Here is a 12,506-nt window from a genome sequence, read left to right on the forward strand (position 1 = left end):
TAGACAGCTGTAGCCAAGCCATTATTTTATTACCTTCAGCCCCCCACCATTACCTCCTACAATACACAAATGATAACACTGACATATCTTACAATATTTTAAAGGTTACCAAAGTAATTGCTCTACTAGATAAGTCTTGGAAATGCTGGCATACTGGAATCCTATCATGCAGTACTAGAAACCTAACTTGTCATTGAGCTGTCAACTGATGGAGGTCAGCTACCCACTACAGCTCCCCTAACGACGACACCCAGTCTTCAGTGCCCTTGTAGGTTCCCTGGTTGCCTGTATCCTCGACCTCCATGCAAAATCAGTCTTCAGGGATATGGATCCTTGAGGCAAAAACAGTGGGTCACAGGTAAGTATGTAGGAAATTGCTTTCTTTTTACATATACAGGAAGCTTGCAACATGGGAAAGTACTTTTCCTGTTCTGTTTCCAGCTTCCCTGTTCGGGTACTCTTAGGGTCAACCTAGATGAACCAAAATGGCTGACAAGAAATGCTAGCCTAGATAGCTGGTTCAAGCAGAGACCCACAGCAGACAGCAGTCAAGATTTTCCTCAGGGAGAAGGGTGGCAGCTACGTAAGGATGGGCAACTGGCAGTGATTTGCTGGGGAAGCCAGTTTCTTAAGGGGAAGAAACAGTGGCAGTCTCGCAACCCCATTTCTTTCCTGCTGCTGGAGTCTTCCTTTTTCTCTTCAGTTGCTCTTAACGCTACATATTTGACCACATTGTCCCACAGCAGCCTACTAGGAAGGAGACTGGTCTCTTGCAGCTTCACTGAGCATTTTCCTGGTTGTGGCATCCAGACCTAGAATCAAGGAGAGCCCTTGGCTGAAGGAAACCCTAAGCCCAGGTCAGGCCCAAGTTCTTTCCCCATCATCAAGACCCCAAAAAAACTGATAGGAGGGTGGTGTGGGGACTAACATGATAATAATAAATTTAGAAGACAAATGTGAAGAAGGCATGCTAAAAGTACTAGAGATTATAGTGACAGCTTCACAATAAAAAGATTTTTCCAAAGGATATTACTTAGATAAGAATGGTTAACCAAATCCACTGATCACAGAAGGGGGGGACCCACACACACACACACACACACAAACATTATTAGGTTACATATTAGAGGAGAGCCTCTGAGCTGTAAAATCAAAAGGGTAAGTGGCTATAAAATCCATTAAGCATTGGGAGTATAAGTAAGACCTCCCTCCAAGATGACATAGAGCCATTAAACAAACAGTTACTGGGTACTATTGTTTAATCGTTTTTGGATCCATCTAGCAACAGTATCATGCAGGTTACATTTCATGAGTTTGTCAACAAGGATATCATGGGAGACTGTCAAATGCTCTTCTGAAATCAAGATATACTATGGCTCCAACATTCCCATAATCTACCAAACTAGTAACTATGTTTATACACACACACACACACACACACACAAACACACACACACACACACACACACACACACACACACATATATATATATATATATATATATATATATATATATATATATATATGAGATAAGGTTTGTTTGACATGACTAATTTTTGACAACGCCATGCTGGTTCCTGGCTATCAGCACATTCTTTTCTGGCTGTGTTCAACAGAAAAGAGGAGTACAAAAAAAATGCACATATGCTGCAAACGGCTAAAGATGCTATACAGAAAGGGGGGGGGCAAATACAGGCAATACAATATTTAGCATAAGTAATTTTGCCTGTAAGTTAGAAAAAGCATTTAGGACTGTAGACTCTGAATTTATGTTCATTCTTGAGGCTATAACTTCACAAGGCTCAATTAAAAACTGATTAAATGAACAGACTGAGACTACATCTCAGCTAACAGAGATCCATATTATTATATTTTCCCCCACATGAAGCAGCATGACAGATTTTCATAAATTATGAAATCTAGAATAAAAACTACAGTAATGGAAGGAAGTATGATTAGGTTGGGAATAGATCCATTGCCATGTTTGGAATAGTGTGACTAGGACTTTGGATCAAATTTCTGCAAAGCCATGAAAGCTCACCATTTGCTTTCTCAGCCACAATATTTTTGTGAGGGTAAGAGGAGCAGAACCATGTATAGGATAAAAGCAACCAGAGTCCTGTTTCATTCTGAAGGGAGGGAAGCAAGTTGGTGACTTTTGCTGAATGCTTTTTCCCACTATGTCACTTGACAAGATGCACTGCAGAGACAGAGACCCTAAGGAGGAGCACAAGAAGTCGCACTGGCAGGCTGGAGGGAGAAGTTGGAATTGGTGAAAATTACTCATTAAACCCTAGTTATTTCTGTGAATGCAATGAGTCCTCCCATTCATAGAGGGGCAAAACTCAGCCCAACCCATAAAATGTCTATCCAAACCTAAAGAAAAACAATAGCTTATAAATTTTATTTAATTTCAGGTTCCAAGTAAGTGTTTTTAAAGCTTGTTTTCCATAACTTTCATTTTAACGTAAATATGAACAAATAGAAGGGCATATTCAGCAGTCCATCACGGCTGGTTTATACAGCATCAATACTGTGCAATTTGAATAAATTTCTTTGCACTTAATAGTTGTAACATGTGATAAGCCAATTTGCCTTCCATTGTCAGTTCCCTCATTCATAGCACTAAGATGCGGTGGTTTGAACAATTACACAAGCAGAATCATTGATTTATCGCAAAATAGCTGCAATAGTCTGTGAAGGAAAAGTTATCAGAAAGCACCCTTGCAATATGTCGAACACATTTCTGTGAAGATTTTGCAACAAAATTCGCCAAAGACATTGTGTGCACAAGTGCCTTCCTCTGCGTCTTGCTTCCTCCTCCGTGGGCTATCCTTAGAACCTTACAAAACCAATTTTCTACTCCTTTTGGTAACTTTATAGCCCTTATGGTTTCCAAAGAATAATGTGATGGTAAATGCTGAATTTTGTGGGTTGAATATGCTGCCCATTCTTTTGGACCTTTCCCCTCCCCCCTTTTAACCATCACCTCTCAATTTGCACAACAGTAAGGTTAAAAGGCACAATGGTTAATAATTTAACATTTATTAACAAATCATTTGAATTATGCATGTCTTTTTGAATAAGTAAATGCTACATGCACCACTTCTATCCTAGGATTTAATTTTCTGTATCTGGAGGAACAAATAGCACCATTCAAACTACATTGTTCTAAGTGTGTTTTAATTCTTAAGGACAACTTGGGATTTTAGAAGTATCAGCAAACTGAGCTTCCAGTCTCTTTACCTTTCTCATTTTTGTTCTTCCACTGTAATAGTGAAGATCAGTTTGTACATTCAAGTGGGGAGCCCCTGCTGTACCTGGCCATGGCCCACTCCTTGTCCAACATCACATGGCCTATTGTACCACAATGGAACTTGCAGTGATGGCCACCAACTTGGATGGCTTTTAAAAAGACTAGACAAATTCATGGAGGAGAGGGCTATCAATGTTTTGTCACTTTAACCTCTCTACAAGATACCTCAAGATTCTATTGTTTTTCATTTCTAAAGATTACCTTGAAATACAGGGAATACCCACCCTTTTGAATAGTATGCTTCTAGCTGATTAATTTCTTTTTGTTATGAAGAATGTTCACAGGACAAAGCACTACCTCTGATGTGAAGACACCATCAAGTCTGGGCTTCCTAATCCAGGTGTATAATTTGTTGCCCTAGTTGTCACAGGACTGGAATTCTGAGGGCTTTCATTGGAGAAAGGGAATGCCTGACACTGGGAGTGAAAAGAATAGTGTCAGCTGTGGATTTAAAATAAGGCAATGATGGCGCTGTGGGTAAAAGCCTCAGCACCTAGGGCTTGCCGATCGAAAGGTCGGTGGTTCGAATCTCCGCAGCGGGGTGCGCTCCCGCTGCTCGGTCCCAGCGCCTGCCAACCTAGCAGTTCGAAAGCACCCCCGGGTGCAAGTAGATAAATAGGGACCACTTACTGGTGGGAAGGTAAACGGCGTTTCCGTGTGCAGCTCTGGCTCGCCAGAGCAGCAATGTCACGCTGGCCACGTGACCCGGAAGTGTCTCCGGACAGCGCTGGCCCTCGGCCTCTTGAGTGAGATGGGCGCACAACCCCAGAGTCTGTCAAGACTGGCCCGTACGGGCAGGGGTACCTTTACCTTTACCTTTATTCTGAAAATGCATCTCACCAGTATCACTTTGAAGTATGTATTTGATGTTATCCTACAGCTTTGCATATAGTTTACTTTTCCACAGATAAGTTAACACTGTGATCCTTTACATATATACTAAAAAAAAAAAGACTTCACTGAGTTCAGTCTGGCTTATTCCCAGGTGAGCATATATAGAATTGCAAGACCTATTTGTTAGTAAATAGTTGCAAAGTCAAAGTTTCATATGGCATTTTATGGGTGTGATCCAATGCAGACTTTCCTAGGAGTAAAGCTTACTGAACCTGAGAGTAATCCCCAATTGGCATTGTGCTATAAACCAAGCTTCTTCCTCCTCAGCCATGTTAAGAACTGTCACAAAGCTTCTTGAGAAGAATTTAAATAAAAGATCAGATGCAAAACATGACTTCTCCCTATTCATTTTTCTATATTTGAATTTTCTTGAGACTGTACAAGGCGAATCACATTTGTGTAAAGGTACTATTCTAGCTGCTGTAGATTTAGACATTCAGTTTCATGACCATTTTACCACCGAATTATGCTGTACCAGTTTAGCGTCAAATCCAAATTTGGTGATGACCCCCCCTCCAAAATGGAAAAAGAGAGAGAAGAAAAAAACACTAAAAAATAAATATTAACACATAAAGTTCAATCTGCCATTGATGCATGAAAGGTAAGATGATGCAAAATAAATTACCTTCGCAGTGCAGTTTTACTACTTTATTGACACTATAAAAGTGAATCATCTTCGGTTGACTGGAATGAGTTCTTTCAGAAATTCAGTGAATCTTAAATGGTAAGTGTCCCTTTAAAAATTCTTGGTACCGGTAGCATTCATTAAATAATTATAATATGTTCAAATGCAATGCTTTTATAATGCCATGTTCATGTTCACAGTATTCATTTTTAATACAATGTACTTGTTTGGCCAGCGTTCAAATACAAATTTACTGGATTTCAGACAATAAAAGAAAAAGACTGTGAAAACCATCAGATTTTCAGAACAGATCAGAATAAATCATTTAAGAAAGACAGTAACTACAAGGCCAGGTAATATATTGCCCCCCCCCCATAGCTACAAATAATATTATGCGTGTGGGGAACAAGCTAAAAATCAAATAATAATAATAATTATGAACAACCATTTAAATGCTTTATCTGCTGCAACATTTTGTCTTTGTTGAATTGATTAGTACATGTCCCATTGTTGACATCTCCAAAGAGGAAAACATCTAAATAATGCATCTCATTTAGGTAAATGAGTTGCCTTTCCTAGGCTTAAGGGCGTTTACTTCAAAATGAATGAAAATAATATAAAACTATATTTATATAATAAAGCTATGACAAACCAACAAAAATATAGCAACTAAGAAAAAAGTCCCTCATCAGACCAGCCTCAAAATGCCACCTATACGGTGGTACCTCTGGATGCTAGCAGGATCCGTTCCGGAGCCCCGTTCGCATCCAGAGCAGAATACAACCCATGTCTGCATGTGCGCGGGTCACGATTCACCACTTCTGCACATGCGTGTAATGTCATTTTGAGCATCTGCGCATGCGCGAGCGGCGAAACACAGAAGTAACGTGTTCTGTTACTTCCGGGTCGCCGCGGAGCGTAACCTGAAAATGCTCATCCTGACGTGATTTTAACCCGAGGTATGACTGTAATGCTAAAGTCAGAAGATATCCTTTCTTTAAAGTACACATTCATAAATCTATGATTCTATACTTTAAAAAAACCAAACATAATGCTAATGCCAGACCAACATGTAGCGAAACTGGGCTCAAATTGTAACTGTAGCACCATCTCAGGATACTTCTGATTGTAAGATACTCAATGTATTTTTGCTGATTATGTCAAAACAAAATTGTTTATATATTTCAAGGCCACGTCCTCAGTTTGTTACGCTAAAATTAATCTGGTCATAAAAGAGCTGCTTATATGCAGGAATTAACTTTTTCCTGTTATATATGTGCTTGCTCATCTTAGCTTTCTAACCAGGAAATTCTTTAATAGGCCAACAAATTATCATCTTTGTGCACGTGGATCAAGCCAGATTCAAGACATTGACACTATGCCCTATTCTGCCCTTTATGCAACTTTATCTAGGGATAGATTCCTCTATTCATTTCATAATTTTCTAAGTCAATCAGATTATTTCAAAATTAGATGGTTGCTGACCAACTGTTGCAACAAGGTATACAAGCCTTTAAGAAGAAAGTTACATTTATTGGTCCAAAACAGTGTTGACTGCCAAGGGAAATTTTAAAATTTAAATAATTTGGGAATTTTTATGTTTGACAGCTGACATTTTTGAAAATGGGTATGTTTAACTTGCTCTTTGATTATATTGTTTATTTTTGTGAGTTACAACATAAGGACTGGCAACAAACAATAAAGGTCGGAGCAATCATATACAGCAAACTCTTGTCTTTTTCTGTCCATCTGTCATGCAGACAATTCCAGGCCATGTGGGTAAATCTTGTAGGACCTACAGAACAGAGAACTTTGCTCACCTTCTCTAGAGGTCATCATTCCAGAGACTCAAAAGACTGCAGGAAAAGCCTTGCTCCCTGCTGTTGCTAACTTTACCTGATACAGTGCAAATATATACGAAGCAGAAACTTAACTGGAATATCAGAAGTGTGACTGATGCAACAGTACTTGAGTATTTGTTGGGAAACAAGCCATTGCTGTGCTTGTCAACTGTGGCATCTGCACTGGCTATAGATTCCAAGTCCATTTCAAGGTCATCTCCACATAAAGTATATTACATGGATCAATCCTTGAAATTACAAAAGCATATATAGGTGGTGGCAAGGTCTCTCTCTGCTCCAAAAAGGGTCAAGCCTCCATAATAAAAGCAGCTGATATGAATGTATCTCGGCCACTGCTGGTTTCAGCTTTCCAGGGACAAAGCAGACAAATACTGCTTCTCCTAGAGCAAGCATAACTCCTGCTCCAAGAGTTCTACTAACCAACGCTGCCTCCATTTTATCTAGCATGGATTCAACTTGTTGTTTAACCTCAGTCACTTCTCTCCAGGCATCAGAAACTGGTTAAGGACTAAAATAGCTGCTCTAGGTTGCTTATAAATAAGCAATAAGTGTGGACCATCCAGTTAATCATTAAAGCATTTCTGTGTATATCCAAGCATATTTAGACCACTGAAATGAGCTTAAGATTTCATCATTTGAAGAGAAATGCAGCTGAAGTGAGAAGAGACATCTGTCATAACAAGAGAAACACAACCGAATGTCGAAACAAAATAAAAAAAAAATTCCTTCCAGTAGCACCTTAGAGACCAACTAAGTTTGTTATTGGTATGAGCTTTTGTGTGCATTCACACAAAGATACTTAAATTAACTGGGCTAGTTCATAATCACAACAAGGATCTTGCATACATGTTGTGCAGTACTCCACAGAAGAGATATCCAATGGATTATGCACTTTTCTGAACAGTAACTGCCATAGTATTTTTAGAAGTTTGCCAATAGGCACTTACTATGAGTTCTGAATCACGTCCCATTGATATGACTGTTCTGTTTACTGTCCTCAGTAGCTTCTCCATAATAATCTGTACATGTCGCTGTGTCGGTCCCTATAAACCAAAGCAGAGCAGAAAATTAAAGGAAATCATTGAAAAACCAACCTAAGGCTACTCCAGAAGTTTGTTATAAAAACTGTGTACCCTTAAAGCAGCAATTGTGAATACAGTGTCAAATAATTTAGATTAAGAACTAATTTGAATTGTTGAGTTACTGTTCACTATGGGAAGTCCAGTAAAACTTTCCAACAGTGTTGTAAAGACAAACTGATTAAGGTTGCGTACAAGGCCTTGCATTTAAAGCAGGCATAGGCAAACTCGGCCCTCCAGATGTCTTGGGACTACAACTCCCATCATCCCAGCTAACAGGACCAGTGGTCAAGGATGATGGGAGTTGTAGTCCCAAAATATCTGGAGGGCCGAGTTTGCCTATGCCTGATCTAAAGCATTTTACTTCCTCCAAAGAAATCTGAGAACTGTGGTTTACCACTCACAGAGCTACAATTCCCAGCACCCTTAAACTACAGTTCTCAGATTTTGGGAGGAGGAAGCAATATGCTTTTGAGAAAGTCTTGTACTTAAAATGTGTGGGGGAACAAACTGGAACAGAAGAAAAGGGGAAAGCACGCATACCTAGATACACAGCAAGCACAACTTTGTGCTCGTCTCCATTCCACTTTTTTTAAGCTGAAATATTTAATCTCTAACAATCAATCCTATGCTACAGCTTCTCCTTTCAATGCCATGATTTGGAACCATTCCATGGTAGAACCCAACATAAATGATAAGTTGCCTTTTGCTCATTTCATTATAAAAAAATGTAAGGGCCTGCAGGAGCAGGCCAGTGGCCTATCTAGTCCAGAATCCTGTTCTCACAGTGCCCAATCAGATGCCTGAGGGGAAAACTCAATCAGTATTAGACCACAAGAGCTCTCCCCGCCCCCGCCCCCGCCCCCGCCCCGTGGTTTCCAGCAACTTGTAATCAGAAGCATTCCTGCTTCCAGCATTTTCACCTGTCTTTTAAGCTTGGAGAAGTCCCCTGGTCTACACAACTACCTGAGGGGCTTTGGGTTCTTCCTGGACTTTCTTTTCAGTCCAGGAAGATCCTTGCCATATCAAATATGCCATGCCAGCTAAGTCGTGTGACTCTCAACCATTACATACCACAAAGCAATTCAGTCAGAATTACTTCACAATGTGACTTGTAGAAAAAGAAAAGGAAAAAAAGCCACCGTTTGTTGCATGAATACCCAGTAACCTCTGCTTGTGGCAAATGGAACAAGAAAGATTGACGTAATCTGCCCAGTTTTAAAGCTTATATTTGAATCAACATACATTCTCTGTCTAGTTTGATATGCTTCTCTAGTGACTGCATGAACTGACAGTGAAATTTTCAGACTGAAGTTTAACCTTTCAAAAGGCCCCTCTGTCCTATATAGTCAAATAGAGTATTTCTTCTGTACATCCATGTGCAGCTCCTCTTTCTGAAACACACATTTTAACAGCTTGGCCACAAATGATGATTACATTTCCAACAAAGGAAACATAATGTAAGGGTTGCCTCTTCACATGTCTTTCGCCTCCCCCCGTTTAAGAAGGCACAGAATTAGCTTCATTGGCCATAATAACAACTTCTTTTATCCTGCCCCTTTCCTCCCTGCTCTTGATAATTAAACCTTCAGCCAATAAATACCCTCAAAATCCTTTCAAAGTGTCTCAATTCAGCCAACTCATCTTTTACTTTCTTTGACTTCTAAACAGGTATCACTGACAGTTTCCTAACCAGAGGGCCCTCAACTTTGCTATCATTAGCAGGTAAGGAAAACAGCAAGGTAATTGGTTGTACCCCCAAAGCATACCTCAGTTCAACTCTCCTTTTGGGGGAGGGAGCAGTGAATCAAGTCCTGCTGTTGGACTGTGTTCATCAAGGCCACATTTATCCCAGAATGCTAGAATATGATCAGACTGAACAGTATCACAGGGCAGCTTGTACATCTTGAATGGTACGGAGTAGATTTAAAACAACTGTCCCCTAACCTTTATGCTAGTGAGCCAAGAAGGTAACATATAAAACTTCCAAGTTGAATAAGCACAGTAGTCTTTTCATAAAAAAATAAATTTGCATAATGGGAATTTTGGAACAATGGAAATATAACACAATAAAAAAACTCACCGACAGTGACACCTGTGGACCTACATATATAAATATTTAAAAATCCCAACCCTGCAAACTATATGCTATATCCTACTGATTCAGTGACTCAGAACATTCCATGTTACTGTTATGCTTAATTCAAAGGGAAATCATCCTCAGGTCATAGTTCTCAAAGAGCACTGCCATTCCCATTGTTTTCACTTGGCTGTTTGAACAGGCCTCTATGCTAAACAAATTGTTTTAAGAGGGTAACATGGAGTTTTGCTGTGCATTATAAATTCCTGATAAATAATTCACACTACCCATCCAGCATTCTGACTTTCCCCATATGTGAAATAATGCTTGTGGCTAAGAAATTTTGTTTTTATTTTCCGACAGCTATCCCTTTTCGAATGTGAAGTCAAAGCGTGGAGAGACATCCTATAGTGAGACTTTAAAATGAGCACACGCAGAGTTCAAACAAACCTATTTGCTGATAAAACAAAATTAAAGCCATCTTCAGAAGACTGTATACACAAAGCACTGAAGGCCTCATCTTGCAGCGCAGCATGGATATAATGCAGCAGTCCACACTGCAAAGTTATTCATTCCTACACTGACAGAAACTGGGAATGAAGTCAAGAAGCAAGCTCAACTCCTGGGCATTGTTTTATTAGATGAGGTTCTTATTGAGTTTTCTTTTTATGCCTCTTAGGAATGCAAATGTGTCAGGGATGACAATGTGAAAGTAAGCAAATGCCTACCCAGCACTTGAACTGAGCTGGGAAGCAAGGAAGCCGTGTATTCACACCACTGAGCAAAAAAGTAGGTACTATTTGTAAGAGCCCAGTCTGCATCTGGTCAAACTGAGGAGGAGACCAGAGCCAAAAACTTTATAGGACCAGGTGAAACTAGTCTCGGCATGACTCCGACCAAGGCAGTAGTTTAAATATTGTTTGTTAGCAGTCTTCAGGGGTGGTGTTTAAATGCAGCAGAGAAGCCCCACAGCTCCCTCCTTTTGCAAAATGCCACAGCAGCACAGAGAATTAAAGTGCTTGCATCCTACTTACCGGCTCCAGATCTCCTACCTAGTGATAAATTGTTTGATAAAATAATAAAAATTAAATACTTGTCACAATGCCAACTTTTAGTTTTTTTCCCTTCTAAAATAGAACCCTAAGGCAAGAAGAAGCTCTTCTTCTTTTTGCCTTATGCCCACTCACAGCAGTACTGAAAACTTTCAAGATTTCAGTATTAAATATACACAATTACTGACCACATCTTTCCTGTAAAGTACTTCCAGGATGTTGCTGACCAATTGGCAACAGGCTTCCAGGTCTTCCTGCCGTTCCAAATGGTACTTCAGCTGATCTGTCATCATTGGCAGCAAAATCTCTCTACAGTCTGCATATTGAACAGGGAAAAAGTAATTAAGTACTTAACCTTGAAAACACAAAGCTTATGACAAATTTCCAAACTGAAGCCAAACGTGTTTAAAGTGCACGATCCAGGCAATGTCTGGTGGGTAGTCTCTGTGATTTGTGACAACTCTATTTTATTCTTTCATAATTATGTATTTGTGTTTCAAGAGGCAAAGCCATTTTTTACTTCATTTTGAGTAAATATCTTAGTCATATTAAATTATCATTGCTAATTCCACAAAATGCTCATGTGATATTGTGTGTGTTTTTCAATTTTTGGTTAATTTCACCCACTGATGCAAGGTTAAATTGGTGTTTCAAAGATCATCTTGCCCAGTGCAATTACGTCCATGGTGCAGAATGATTTCCAGTAAAATTTCCCAAATTAATACTTGCAAAACAGACATGTAAAATATGGATTCATATGTCTATATTTGCAGATACTAAATCACTGAAAAGAACTGCAAATGTGTTACAAGTTATAAAGACATAACTTCCTGCATACTTCCACATTACAGCCCAACAATTAATTATCTACAAGATGTGGTTATAGTGCAATTACATTTGGAATAATTTCTGAAATGATTTTAAACTGTGGTGGATGCCATGGTTTAAAATGATTTTCTGTATTTATATTCTTTTCCGTTTGGCATTTTTGAAGCCAAACATTATTGTTTTACCTGCAATACATGTCAGTTGAATCAGAAGCAACCAGTTAGAAATGCAGGATTTTTGCCCTTCCCCACTCTCCCCATTTTTTCCTGCGTGTCTTCTCTCTTCGCTTGGTTATCCAGACATCATGATAAAGAAATGGTACATCCCCAAACTATAGTCATATGCACGTCACTACAGTGATTAATGAGTGACCTTGAAAAAAAATCTGTTGCCTATAGGATTATGCACTTGTTCACAATACCAAGGCTGAAGACAGCTCATAAGTATGAGACAATAACCACAAGCAACAATACTTCAGCATCTGTTCATCTTCTGTTGCACAGATCTAACCCAAGATGATTAATGTCAGGTGAACATGTGCAAGAATAAAGTATTAATCTTTTTTAAACAGATGCTCAGCAGGGCACCATTAACTAAGCAAAACTGTTCAGAGCAACACAGCCATGTTAAAGCAAAATGTAAGCACACTGATGAATCTGAACTTAAAACAATTTATTAACATCATCTTCTAAGGGGGTCTGATATTTTGCTGGCCATGTTAAACGTGTGACCCACTGAATCATGTTGAATGTTCCCTCTGCCATCAAGA

General features: G+C 39.3%; 1 protein-coding gene across 2 annotated transcripts in view; it reads right to left on the reverse strand.

Moving 5' to 3' along the window:
* Positions 1 to 12,506, reverse strand: part of DOCK1 (dedicator of cytokinesis 1) — a 361,208-nt gene that overhangs the window by 233,939 nt on the left and 114,763 nt on the right. For both annotated transcript variants that reach the window (XM_079977122.1, XM_079977121.1), the window contains exons 26-27: positions 11,098 to 11,225; positions 7,646 to 7,741 (exon numbers count right to left, since the gene is read on the reverse strand). In XM_079977122.1, coding sequence (XP_079833248.1) covers positions 7,646 to 7,741; positions 11,098 to 11,225 — 224 coding nt within the window. The remainder of the gene's footprint in view (positions 1 to 7,645; positions 7,742 to 11,097; positions 11,226 to 12,506) is intronic.

Source organism: Podarcis cretensis, assembly GCF_951804945.1.
Source record: "Podarcis cretensis genome assembly, chromosome: 5".
NCBI classification, from domain to species: Eukaryota; Metazoa; Chordata; class Lepidosauria; order Squamata; family Lacertidae; genus Podarcis; species Podarcis cretensis.